Below are 14,030 nucleotides of genomic sequence, written 5' to 3'. Positions count from 1 at the left end.
GTTTCCGCCATTTTTAAATCATCCGCCATTTTGTGTTTTCGGCCATTTTGTTGTACAGCGACGTCCGGTAGGGTGGGTTATGGAATGGGGTGACAAGACAAGACAAATGAATGATTGCATATTATACATTACAGAAACTAAAAACGGGGTTTAGCGTCTGTGAATGATTAATGGTACTTCGGGATATACACACGACAATCGATATTCAAACGATTAGTTTGATGTAAGTAATGTTAAACAACTCACACATTCAATTTAATTTCGCGATTAAAATTCATTTTACTGCCTTTACATTTAGTATTACTTAAATATAGGCTGCACATAGCAGCAAGAGTAATAAATTGTGTTGATATATTATATTTAACGACGAAACTTGCTCTTTGAATATCGATTTACTAAATAAATCAGGTGGTATTTAACACTGGTATTGTGACAATATTTACAAAACGAAAACACACTTCAAAAAATTATAACTAAATCATTATAAATACAAATAAAATACATAATATTAATACAGAAAGAAACAGTGCAAGCAAATTAAAATCAAGCGCAGAAGCAGCCAATATACAAATAAAAGCAATAAAGGGTGAATACTTGTGCTAAATCTAAATGGTAACTATGTATCTTTGTTAGTACTAAGTTCTACTCTAAACATACCCTAAATGCTGTTCAGATATCGGTTTACTTATAACAATATGGGCATTGGCATCTCTTTCTGCCTCGTTCTTAGCCTCTTGTTCAATCTTTTCTATCTCCTCTAATTTAAGAGTGGGGAGTGAGAGATTCTTGAACTTATTCAAAGACCTTTCAGAAACTGTAGGTAAAGTCCTGACTTCGCTGAACCTCCCCGGTTCAACAGCAGGTTTGACACTACATTTGCAGTTGGGAATCCTACAAGTCTGCCTGAATGGTTTATCAAAAGTTTTAAATATTGGCTTCGGCATCTCTTTCTGAAGACGAGCCTTCCATTCAGGGACTTCGTTTGTCTTTTTCATATCATTATCTGTTGTGAAGAAAGATGCAGGTCTGTATTGATCTGTCATTGGAACGACAGAAGACGGTCTAGGCAAAGTTTGTATTGGAGATTTAGTATTTGTAGTTTCAAGTACGCTGTAAGGTCTGAACGCTTGAGGCGGGTAAACATTCCCTTTAGATAAAATCTGAGATAGTTCTGGTGAAGCGTTTAAAGGCGTTTTTAGTTTGGGACTTATTTTCCTTTGATAGTAATTCTGCCTGTCATCATAAGGGTAATTAGCTAGGGTATGTCTGTTCTTAGTAGGGTAAGTATTTGGCACACTGTAAGTATTGTTAGGCATGCAAGGGGTTAAAGTTTCCGAGTAGTAGTAAGGCACTACATGATTTCTGTTAGCGTCATACAAATGGTCATGATGTTTAGTGCTGGGGTTGAGGTTCAATGGGGGAAGATTTTGGGGTGAACTGACGGGTCTCTGGGGTGATTGTGGGTACATGTTCAAAGGGTAAGAGATGGGGTAAAAGGCGGGGTAAGGGGAGGGAGGAATGGGGAAGTATATGTCCGACACCATTTCAACGTGCTATACCGCCGCAAGACAGAACAGAAACGAATTGGTTAATTTAATGTATAGGTATTATGATATTTAATGTGGATGCAACTTTGAACAATGAAACAGAAAGTTATTTCGGAATCAATTGCAGTAAAAAGACTGAAACTCTCTGATGCAATTGAAAAAGATATGTACAATATACCTATTATTCAATAAATTCTTAAGTTTTTCTTAAATTGTATCCACATTATGTCCGCATATTAAAATAATAAAGTACAAAGATACGAGAGACATAGAGAGCACATAAAATTTACCAAATGCACCAATTTGCCTTTACCAAGCAACCATCTTGAAGCATGATGCGTTTACTGTTGTAATACACGAATACGTTAACATTTTATATGAATCCCAATGAAGATATAGTAAGTACTAGATAATATAATAGTATAGCTGTAATATATGTTCCGTTCGTTATAAGACAAGATTATTTTTATAGGAAAAAGAAACAAGCCTCCGATGACCAAATACTGAAATATAGTTTTTATCTGTAAACCGTGGTAATCCAGAAACCGTAGTCCGTCAAACTATTAAAAGAATAATTCGCAAATACAAACTTCAGCGTCCCGAAGTAATAAATATGCCTAACCAACAACGAAGAATCTTTCGTTTTTAACAAAAAGCTTTACAACAATCATTTAAATAAACATAGTAAAATTTAGAAACAAGATGTTTATAAAACCTTGTCTTATAACAAACCCCTAAAAATATACATAAGAGTACCTTCCCTTAACATATTATTAAAATCTATAAACGTAATAGTAATTGTTCTCACCTTAGTCTCAGAGACCCATAGTTGTTGTTGCTGCGTTCTTTGTATGAGATCATTGAGCTTGCTGAACCAGGTGTTCTGATTGGCCTCGCTCAGCGTGATGGTCTGCGTGAACACGTGGCCCCACACACGCTCCATGTGCTGGCATTGTTCTAGAAGCTTCTTTGATGATTTGTGGGCAGATCTGTAGGTAGAAAATGGAGTAGTTGAGAAATATTTTCTAGTTAACAGTGGAAAATATTTAAGTCTGTATGATTATTTTTTGGTACCTTTTAGATGTTATTTTATAGGTACTATATTGGCTTTATTCTATTAACTACTTGTAAGTCGTCAATTACAGACCCAAATATCTTGGTATCAAACTGATTTCAGCGTGGAATTTGTGGATATTTTTTACTTTCCAGTTTTTAGAATCCTTAAATGGCGTAGGGTGTCCCAAGGCCATTTACCAGCCTAGAATTCACTTAAATTAGTGTACTAAACTTTTTAACGCAATCTGGTACCACACACAACTCGTGCATTAAACATAGTTTTAAAATAAAAAACTAAGAAATTGTTACACAAATATTTGATTTTACGACTCTCCGTATTAGGTGATCGTCAATCCCAACCCTTAATTTTTTCCCTACTAGAAATTATTTGAAACGAATACTTACTTAGGTAATCCAGCTCTAAGTTGTTTAATGATATGTTTATTATCAGCTTTAAGGAATATAACGATGGGGTAGAACTGTGCGTAGTTGAGTCTGTCCACGGCATTGGGGGTGATGTCCAGTAGCGCGTGCTTGCCTCGCTCCATGATGCTCCTGATGCTTGACAGACGGATGATGCCGGTGGACTTGGTCTTCGTGTCCTCGAGGGTACTGTCCATTTCTATAACAGGAAAAAAATAATGAATTTGATAAGAAGTGTTGTGAGGCACAGATTTAAGCAAACTAGATATAACTACCGAAACTTTCTTATTACAATGCAGAAACTTCACAATGTTTAGCGAGGTCCAAATCGCTAAACATTGTAAGGTTACAAGAAACAGTCCAAAATGATTATAATCTTACACTATATCGTATATATTTTCTGAGGGAGTAATGAAAGTCGTTCATGCCTGACTAATTACTAAGTAATATGAGTAGGAAACAATGATATGTTGTATAATGACAGTCCAGCAAAGGGCGGACACAGGCTCATATCAAAAATGATAATACTGATTAAAGAGCATTATTTTGTACTTACTAGGTGATGAGAATTTATCAGGACTTTCAGTGAGCAACCTCTCCCGGGCGATGTCAGCTACCGCTCCTAACACAATGACGGGTCGCACGAAGCCTGGAGTCTTGAGCACCACGCGCTCGTAGGCGGGGAACTTGCTGATACTGTCCGATAACACCACCTCGTCCCAGTGCTCCTATATGGCGAGGGAAACCGTAAATATACACAGAAAAACATACAAGGCTTGCTTACATATTCGTTCGGCACGTTCGGTTCGGCAATTTCTATCAAACAACAAAACCGATTCGAAGCAATTATTGCACTTGTTCGGCTTTTCAATCATTTAATTAACACAGCCTTGCCTCTAATCAGTAGTGGTCTTTAAATAAATAAATAAATAAATATTATGGGACAACTCACACACGGTCATTTGATTCCAAACTAAGCAGAGCTTGTACTATGGTAACCAAATAACTGATAAACATACTTATATACTTCTAAATACATACTTAAATAGATACATTAACATCCAGGCTCAGAACAAATACTCGTGCTCATCACACAAAGATTTGTCCCGGGTGGGATTCGAACCCACCACACGCGGCGCTATGGTTGTTGCGGCGAGGTGACCGCTTAAACCACTGCGCCAAACGTGCAGTTAAAAATTTACTTTATGAACTAGTATTATAGTTAAAAATGCAAAAGTCTGGGTTTTTGTTACTCAATCGTGGCAAAACTAATAGATTATAACTTGGACTTCCCGGGGAAACATTTACCCTATGGGATAAGGATACTTTTTACCCTGGGAAATCTATTCGCATGGGCGAATCAGAGGCAGAAGCTAGTGTAAAATACTTTCTACCTTGCCAAGGCTCTTGCTCCGCCGATGCGTGGAGCGTCTCCGGCGGAAGAAGTTGTGTTTCCCGTCGTTGCCCGACATCTCCTTCTTGGTGGCGTTGAACTGCGCCGTGGCGAGCTCCTCCGCGCGAGCCTTGTTGGGGATCGTGCCTTTTTGCACCTCTTGGTTCGTACGACCTGCACGGAAAGAGTGATAATTAATACACGGGATTATAAATTACATAAGAAATAGTATAATTTGACGTAGTTATTACAAACAGTGAGGTACAAATTGTTTTGAAATGCATAAACGACACATGTAAAGAGTCTATTATATAGTTTTAAATATTATTGTATTCAGAATGTAGTAAACGATCATAAATTTTAGATCAGACAATTTATAGATAAGTGCCTACTAAGTAGTAATTAAAATGAACGGCTCTACATCTTCATGTTTTAGAAAAAAACGTAAAAGAGAGTCCTTGATATTTGAGACTAAATCACTAAACGTTACATTCTAAGCAGTTATACAGTAAATAATATAGATACAGACCTATCCTATAGACCTGCCATGCGCCGACTGTACCATTAGTAAGCGTGTCCACAACATGGAACACGTCTCCGCAGCGGAACGACATCTCGCCGTCTGTCGGCTCCGTGTAGTGGAAGTGCGTCTTTATGTGGAACGAATCACCGGCTGAAACAAAACCGAAGATTTTTTAAAACAATTTTCCAAACATTTAATTCATCACGTTTGCAAGACGGGAGGATAAAGCGTTTAAACTAAGATTAATTGACGTCCTTAAGAAACTTTTTATCAAATTGTTTTGATGAATTTCTACCAATGCTCATAAACGATGTAGATGTAGTACAGGAATTTAAAAATATATATGATAATTCCCCACGTCACATTGAGAAGGTGAATGTGGGCTTTTGAAATATTAAATATTATTAGTAGTCAAAGTAAAAGTAAAAGAGAAAACGATGTTAGTATTTGTTCATATTCACATTACACATTTAGCGATAGTTTATCTATTCAAACTGACATGTTTATATGAGCTTAAACGGTATTAAATAGATAAACTACCGTTAAATGTACCTCAGAGACAGGGCATTGAACATGCAATGCGAAAGTTTAATAGTAATGACTCACGCATCTGTCCGCTGGCGACGGCGTTGTACTCATCAGGCGAGTGCTGCACGATGAGGTCGATGCGCTCCTGCAGGCTCAGCAGGAACAGCACCGCCTCCTCGCGGGTCACGCCCTTCATCTCCATGTCGTTCACCTGAACAACATACAAAGCAAATATTAATAAAATTAATTCATTTCTAGTGTATCGCAACCAAATATAAATAAGCGTAACTAATATGTATTCTAATAGTGTGTCTCAGAAATTAATATGGCCTCCGTGGCGCAGTGGTTAAGGTGGTCATGCCACTACCATTGCGTCGGAAGGTCGTGGTCTCGATTTCCATACGGGACGATTATTTGGACAATTCACGAATAGTTTGGGTAAATAAACTTTCACATAACTAAAAAATGGATTGGTTCAATGATTATGTTGATCTAATAGAACCACAGCATTTTAGTTTTTAAAATACAATGTAACTGATGATATAATGGAAGCCGACTACAACATAGTTTGTAAGAAAGGCTGATATTATGATATAATTTGGAAAATGAGTAAGTGTATGAACCTTGAGTATTTTGTCAGCAGGTTGCAGGCCCTGCAGCGCGGCAGGACACGTGGGTTGGACGCCAGATACGAACACGCCGGATCTGTTGCCGCCGCACAGCCTCAAGCCCACTGACCCCTCCTTCTGGAAACTTATCAGTCGCGGCTCGCTCCTGTGTACAATGTTATACATTTAATACTCTGTGGTAGATTCTAAAAAAAGTTTAAAACATCGCAATTTTTAAAAATCTAATTGTAATATTAAATTTTTAAGACTTTTAACTCTCATTTCGTGATTTGCAGTTATAAGGTGTTTGAAATATTTTTTTAGGTCTAAGTTATTAATATTGTAGCAGTACGTACGATGGTTTACTTCTCTGGTTGTTCATTCCTTCTTGCTCTTCATATAATTGTCTTCTACTGCTGTAATAATCTGTAACAACATTTTTTTAAGTACGAGAACAAAAAAAATACATTTTCCCGCTTTTACTTATTTTATTTTTAATCATAATTGTTAACTGTCAGTGTGTTCGAAATTCAATTCTCCAATGAGGTCGGTTAACATAAAAAACCTCCTTATGAAAATAATATCGTCAATTCCGTTCTTGTAAGAAAAAAAAACTAACAAAGTAATGAGCCTACCTTCATTCCTAGGAGGTGGTGGTCGCGGCGGCTGGTCGGGGGTCTCGTGCGACATCGGGCCTCGTCGTGCGTCTCCGCCGCGCACGGGCGCCGCCACGTACAGGTTCTGTCCGCTGCTGGAGTAGCCGGGAGACGCTTCTGCCGCGCCGTATACGTTGTGAGGAGTTGCTTCTGTAGGCAGAATATAAATATTTGATTAATTCAGGCAATAGTTGAGTGGTTATCATAGCTAATCTCGTTCACTTGTTAAAGGTACAGCAGGTAAAGAATTAAGTACCCTTTGCCACGGGTGTTCTATAAATGGATGGCTTCTTATTAATATTATTCTTTGAGCGCCTTCGTGCGTGGACTCATCGGGTTCTATGGCAGCTCTATTGGCTTGTGGTTCAAATGTATAGTCAGTTTATTTGCATCCTGCACCTATGAGCTTAAGTTAAAGTAATAAATTTAATACATACTGGTACTTCTCATCTTATACACATTTTTTAAGGGTATAGAAACTATGAAAGGTCGTTATTAAAATGCGTAAAACTGTGTGCACTGTAGGTAGTTTACGTTCATAATAAATTAAGATTACCGTTACCATGAAGCTAGTAGTAGGTACCTTCCTATTTAATGAACGTTCGATCAAAGCCTTGCAAGGTCGTAAGGACTAGTCACGTTACTGTTCCTACGCAAACAAGGCCGTTTGTAAATGTGAATGATTTAACATAATCTATTAACACTTTATTACATCACTTATATTAAAGTTTGTTCAATCACGGTCGAGTATTCAACTGATACTTAAATGCAAGTATCTCGTAAAATTATATTTATATCCGCTTTGTAATTTGATTGGAAATATTTACACCACAATAGTATTTGTATGGGCTTGAGGGGCAATAAGGTTGTTCATTTATATTTCAGTTACCTAAGTATATATGATACCAAGAAGGATTTTTGTAGAAGTAAGATTTGTCTTCTTTCAATGACGACGATCAGGGTAGACGTCAGGCAGGCGTTTGGCAAAAACATCTACCAAATCCCTTGACAGTATGTTTTTGACAAATAAAATATAATCTGCCGACCCTATTTAACGTGGATAAGGCAATGGACAAGGAGTTAAACAGTAGATCCAAAAGAATTGAAACAAAAATAGAGTGATTTGATCTAAGTATATCCATGTAAATCTACACAAACATTAAGCGTTATTTTAACATTTAGACTCACCTAGACTATTATAATTATTCTGATAATTTCCATTAGTGACGGTTTCTTCTCTAATCAGTTCTCTCGTCACGACCAGGTTCAGTCTGTCTTTGCAAGATTCTATCAACTTCCTGGCTTCCTTGAGGGTCATGGCGTCCGAGACTGGTGAGTTGTTGATCCTCGTGACTACATCTCCTTCGCATAGACCCTGGCCACCTTGGTTCAGCTGTTCTCGAGCACGCATCGTGAGTTCCTTCACGTAGAGCTTGCAGCCGAGGACTATGCCGAAGTCTGGAAAAGAAAATGGAGTTATTTTAAAATAAGTTTTATTGTGTTATGTTAGCCCTAGGTGCGCCGCAGCTACACGACCATTTTGCCATTATCTATACTTATAATAAATCTGTAGAGAGGTCAATTCTGTACATTGAATATATTTAAAAAAAAACCAATGGGGGATGTTTAGTAACGGATACTGATACCGAATCTGCAATTTATAATTTTCTTTTCTGTCTGTCTGTCTGTCTGTCTGTCCTCCGTCTGTATGTGTCGCTATCACGTAAAAACTACCGGATAGAATGCACTGACATTTGGTATATGCATAGAATAAGTAGTGGAGAAATTTCTAGGATACTTTTTATAGCATAAAATTTCAAAGATTTTTAGAAAATTGAAAAAAATACGTAGAAATCGTTTGAACCTGCGTTTCCCTATAGAGACCATAGATGGCGTTACAATCCATTTCACAACATTCGCATAGTTAACGCGGCGCCTGCCGTATCGATACCTGTTGTTCGCACCAACCAATAGATGGCGTTATAAACCGCAACAAAGCGTGTTTTTTCTAATTAATTTATTTTGATGGCTTTATTGTAAAAAAATACCTTTGAAACATGCTATACATTTATAAGATTTTTAAACATAAATGTTGTATGATATATTACACAAAAATGTTGGTTTACGTGGGTCCGGTGCGATCGGGATATCCTAGATGGCAAATCGAGTAATTTCGTTTGTTGTCGTTGTTCGCCGCAACTGACAGATGGCGTTGTTGTTCGAATCACATAATTATTTAATAACCAAATTAATTGGTTGCATTAAGGAAATAAATTGGATAGCTATGAAACAGACTATGTGGTAAGTTTTAAAAAATAAACAACGGATGATATAAGTATAAAAAATAATTACGGGTTACGCGGTTTCGGACGTATCATCGCAAGTATACATTTTTACGCGTCTGAAGAGCTCCGGCGCAGATAGGACCTATAATAATATTCTGAATCCAGACGGGTAAGCAATGGTCAGTCTATTATAAGGTTTTATATTTTACACTGTAAACTGCTACGGATACAGACGAGAGCGGAAAAGAAGGTAACCACAGGAAATCAGGCCTGCCTGAGCCTGTGTCACATTGTGTGCCTTTCGGGTCCCTTTCGTAAATAACCATTACGTGACAAAAGAGTTGTTAACATTTTTATGTGTAGGTGTATCGAGTGCTTCGCAATTCGCGTGCTCAAACGAATAAGCAACAGTACGAAATTCACGCGAGCGGAGCCGCACGGGTCAGCTAGTTAATACATAAAACTAGATATTTTTTTATTTTTACGAAAGCGTAAATTCAGATTTCCTCGTCCTAGTTAAAGTGGCTAATCGCATTTATTCGGTCTTTTTGGTCTTTAATTTTTTTTTTTATAAAAAAGACATCTCCCGCACTAAGAATTGCTCTTGTGTCGCGGGGACTTTTACAAACATACAAACAACGGACACAAAGCACAACCAGTCCTGAAACAATTTTTTGTGGATCGCACAAATAATTGTTCCGAGTGGGAATCGAACCCACGACCTCCCGACGCAGTGGTGTTGGCGTGGTGACCTAAACCGCTGCGCCACGGAGGCAGTCAAATTTTAAAACGCAACTCTTACAGTACTATAGTTATTGAGTTTACACACCTTCTTTCTTCCCATTCCTAGTGAGTGACAGTTTGATGGTGGTGGGCGCGGTGGGCGGCGGCGCGGGCGCTCGTCTCCGCACCACGAGCGACACGGTGGCGCCACTGTCGCGCAACACCTGCACCGCGCGCGCGTACTCCACATTTTCTAGCGGCACACCGTTCACTGATACTATTCTGTCGTTCACCCTGGAACAAATTAATACATAATTACGTTTTATGCTGGGTTATTTTTAAAACAACAAAATAAATTTTAGTTTATGATGTGAGTTATCTAGAGCTGCGAGGTTTTTGGTGTTTTAAACTTAAACCTGTATCGTATTATTTACTACTAGAAAAGAATTCGACTTGGTCTTTGCCTATCAGTGCTGTTGTAATAAAACTGTAGGGCAATTTATTACTTCTATCAAATATTGACAACCGTAGCTATCAACAAATATTGTATGAAAATCTGATCAGCGACTCAAGCAGGCGCCGCAGGAACTATTTTTGGAGTATATTTTAAATTTCAAACACTCGATATTCCATGGTACCAAATCACTCCAATGTTTTAAGCGTTCTATGTGAGAGAAGTATAGATTGTCAGGGGTTCATCTGCGAAACTACAAATTCGTTTTTCTTTTACAGATAAAAAGCTGTACTATTGCTAAGAAATTGCCTTGATTTTAATTATACATTCGTGATCTTAACTTTTATAAATTGTGGGAAAGTAATTTATCGTATAAGTGGTGATGTTTCATGCTACGGACAGCGTAATCGTATGCAAGGGAAAGCTAATAGGTAGTAAAAGTACGCACTTTTTACTAAAGGAAAAGAAAACATTTGTCGGTCAGTATCAGTAGATGGAAACGGCGATTAGTCTGTTGCATTTTCTTGGGTTTTTAGATTTCCTGTGTATTTTTTTTATGGTCTAACAGTAAAAGGCAAAAATCATTAATACATAGTCAATAGGCACAAGTAACTAACTGCTCATAAGTACATAGTCTGAGCGAAAGATTTTTTTCTACCAGATCAAAAAAGGAATCTAGCAAATAAGGTCAGTTTTGTGTCTGATCATAGGTTTTTAAACACGATTTTCCTACATGGAAAACTTGACAAGCACATAATCAACGGACATAAAGTGCTACCAGACACGAAGCTACTGTCTGTATTATACAATACTCCATTTAGAAATCTATTTTTTTTTTTTTTTTTTTTTATTTATTCCTTTATTTCAGGCAACTGAGGCCCATAGTAATACAATAAACAAAATACAACTTATAAATAGACTAATACATACAAAATATAACTTATTCTAAGTGACACGTTATCCAGGTGTCGCCTGACGCGTGGTGTCGGGTAGCCGTCCTCTGTACCGCCGGAACACAACACCTCTCGGCCAAAATTCCTCCTTCATGAAGGTCGACAGATGCTCAGTCGGCACTCTCACCACAAATGAGTTGAAATTCACATTGTGACAAGACTGCAACTGCTCGACCCTCAGTTTGAAATTGGTTTTCACTTGGACGTACTCTACAATGTTTTCGGCCTTTGTAGAGTAGTGCAGGCGGGACACGTACAACAGCGTCGCAGGCACGGCTGGACGCAGCAGATGGTTCGGTCCGGTCGGTGCAGTACCGCACTGATTGCGACGAGATGACTTCCTCTTTTTCTTCTCCACCTTGATGAAGCCATCCTTTTCGCACGTAGCCTCGTTCTTCTTACCCTGATGCGGATGGACGTCTGATCTCATAGTGATCTTCTTATCCCCTTTCTGTCGCCACTGTGGTGGTTGTCCAGCTGGTTGGTTGGCGGCAACTGCCGCGTAGGCACGTGTCGGTGTTGACGTAGCGGCACGTGTCACTACCTCGACCGATGTTGTTGGGGGGACGGGGCGGGCGGCGGGGCGCGGTGCGACGCAAGCAGTTTCGGCAGCTAGCGACGACTTAGGACTCGCCGCTTCCAAATTGCCGACGGATGCGTTTTGCGCCCCGCGACGTGTGTTGACGTTGGAGGTTTCGGGTGACTTACATGACGAAACAGCGCCACGTAACTGCGCCAACTCCTCACGCAATTCACCGATGGTGTTATTAGACACCTCCAGCATCGACTGCATCTCAGCCAGACTCGACTTTAAGAACGTGATGTCCTTTAACAGCCTGGTAACGTCGACGTGGTCGAATGTGACAGGTGGGAGTTTATGCAGCTCCTTCGCCACAAAGGTCGGCACGTCATCCGGATCCATTACCTTCAGCAAAGCGATGATATCTTGCACGCTCTTCTCTGTCCCATCTCTTCTGCGAGACGGCATCTGGTCCAGCTTGCCAAGGGACTGGTATAACAATCTCTTGCCGCTGCTGATGTCCTCTTCTTTGAAATTGGACTTGCAGATCTGCATCACGCTGACCTCGTCCATAGTGTCAATAGCATTTTGAATAAATGCCAACAACTCGTTAGCTATAAGTTGGGTACTCATAGCCATGATCACGTGCAACGGCTACGGCCGCGCAACACCGAAAGTAAATAATATTCAGAGCCTACTAATGCACGTCCGTATTTGAGCGCGCATCGAACACACACGACACAATCGCCATGGCATCGCCGCAACTTAAACTACTGCACTACAGGAGTTTAAACTATGTATACGAAACTAGAATCTGCTGTGAACTAAAGAGTATATTAGTCAGTCAGTCATAGCCATTGACAGTATCATAAGTTTCTAGCCGTTTCTCCGCCTCAGAATCCTGTATTTTTCGTCGATTCACAGCCGTATGACAATTTACGATACTAAATACAAGTTAGTAAAATATGTTCAATATAAAATGGTGAAATTACTCACTGCAATTTGTCCTCAGCAGGGCCTCCTCGTAAAACATCAGAGACGGCGATGGAGGGGTCTCCACTAGCGAAGTGTGGGTTGTCCCGGCCGCCGGACACCGCGATACCGAACCCGTAGCCAGGCACGCGGTTAAGTCGCACGCGGTGGGTCTCCCAACCAGCACTGCGCTCTGCAGTCTGTAGAAAAAGAAAGAAAAGTTTAATAAAACATAAACATTTTGAAGTATTTCTCAAATCTTGAATGTTTGATAGCTATAGCCAGTTGCCCTATGTATTCACCAAGAATAAATTGTTGGTCCGAATCGCTTACGGCATCTATAGATTTGATCCGCAAGACTTAGTTGTGATGACTTTTGTGTGTACTTTATGTCTTTTGACCGCACTTTATTAAATCATTGTGCAGGAGCTGCTAAAGCATTGTGTATCTTGCAGTTACACAATTTAGCTCAAGTACTTTCGACTGCTGTCAATAATTTCTTCAACTATCCAGTAGGTACCATTTCTCTTTCATTAAAACTAGTTACCCGGTACTTATTGGTTTGTTTCATCAATGTGTTAATTAGAAATATCTACAATATTAGTCATTAATATTAACGCTCAGAGATTATGAATAACTTAATTGATTAAAATCGTTAATTATGTCGATGATAGTCAATATCGTGTTCAATTAACATATTAAATACATTTAACCGTAAGATGACGTAAGCTGCCAAAAGGGCCTCTGATTATGGCAACTAATTTGTAATATTATATAACAAGAGTTAACACCTGTTCGATCTGCCCACGGCATGTCCACATAGAGCGACCACTGATTATTTTAGGAGATAGTTTTTTTGTTTCGGTTCCGTAGTGCCCAATAACATACTAAAAACAAGTTAAGTTTGTTCTATAACATCACTAACTACTGCCTGCGACTTCGGCAAGAAAATAATTCTAGGGATAAAAGTATTCTTATAAATAATTCTAGTTATAAACTATCTGTGGACCAAATTTCATCAAAATCCGTCCAGTAATTTTGGCATGATTAAGTATTCGATACTTAATCATGCCAAAATTACTGGACGGATTTTGATGAAGTCCTTCCATATATTAAACCTTTTGCATTTTTTATAATGTAAGTACGATAGTACAAATATAGTTGTTACTATCAGGTACAGTTAATGTGGAAGCCTTACAAGTTAAACAAGCAGCCCTAATGCGTGACGTTTAAATTAAAACAGAGGCTGCGCATTATTGCGTGTGCTGAGTGCCAATAGTATTACGAGACACGCACTGGATACTTATCTGTGAATTATGCACTTGATAGGCGCTACTGTCCACACAAACAACTACCTACGCACTACCTTTCACACTTTCTAAACTCGCG

General features: G+C 38.9%; 1 protein-coding gene across 16 annotated transcripts in view; it reads right to left on the bottom strand.

Moving 5' to 3' along the window:
- pyd (zonula occludens-like protein polychaetoid) overlaps positions 1-14,030 on the bottom strand; it is a 120,556-nt gene that overhangs the window by 13,189 nt on the left and 93,337 nt on the right. For 14 of the 16 annotated variants that reach the window (XM_076128525.1, XM_076128528.1, XM_076128533.1 and 11 more), the window contains 12 exons: positions 12,666-12,841; positions 9,849-10,036; positions 7,923-8,192; positions 6,714-6,884; positions 6,435-6,504; positions 6,094-6,244; positions 5,549-5,681; positions 4,949-5,092; positions 4,418-4,593; positions 3,583-3,754; positions 3,009-3,225; positions 2,356-2,536 (listed from right to left, as the gene is read on the bottom strand). In XM_076128525.1, the coding sequence (XP_075984640.1) occupies positions 2,356-2,536; positions 3,009-3,225; positions 3,583-3,754; positions 4,418-4,593; positions 4,949-5,092; positions 5,549-5,681; positions 6,094-6,244; positions 6,435-6,504; positions 6,714-6,884; positions 7,923-8,192; positions 9,849-10,036; positions 12,666-12,841 (2,049 nt within the window). The remainder of the gene's footprint in view (positions 1-2,355; positions 2,537-3,008; positions 3,226-3,582; positions 3,755-4,417; positions 4,594-4,948; positions 5,093-5,548; positions 5,682-6,093; positions 6,245-6,434; positions 6,505-6,713; positions 6,885-7,922; positions 8,193-9,848; positions 10,037-12,665; positions 12,842-14,030) is intronic. The other 2 variants (XM_076128526.1, XM_076128529.1) reach the window with 1 other exon arrangement.

Source organism: Anticarsia gemmatalis, chromosome 21 (genome assembly GCF_050436995.1).
Source record: "Anticarsia gemmatalis isolate Benzon Research Colony breed Stoneville strain chromosome 21, ilAntGemm2 primary, whole genome shotgun sequence".
Classification (NCBI taxonomy): domain Eukaryota; kingdom Metazoa; phylum Arthropoda; class Insecta; order Lepidoptera; family Erebidae; genus Anticarsia; species Anticarsia gemmatalis.
Note: the sequence above shows the minus strand (reverse complement) of the source record. Positions and strands in the feature narration are given on the sequence as shown.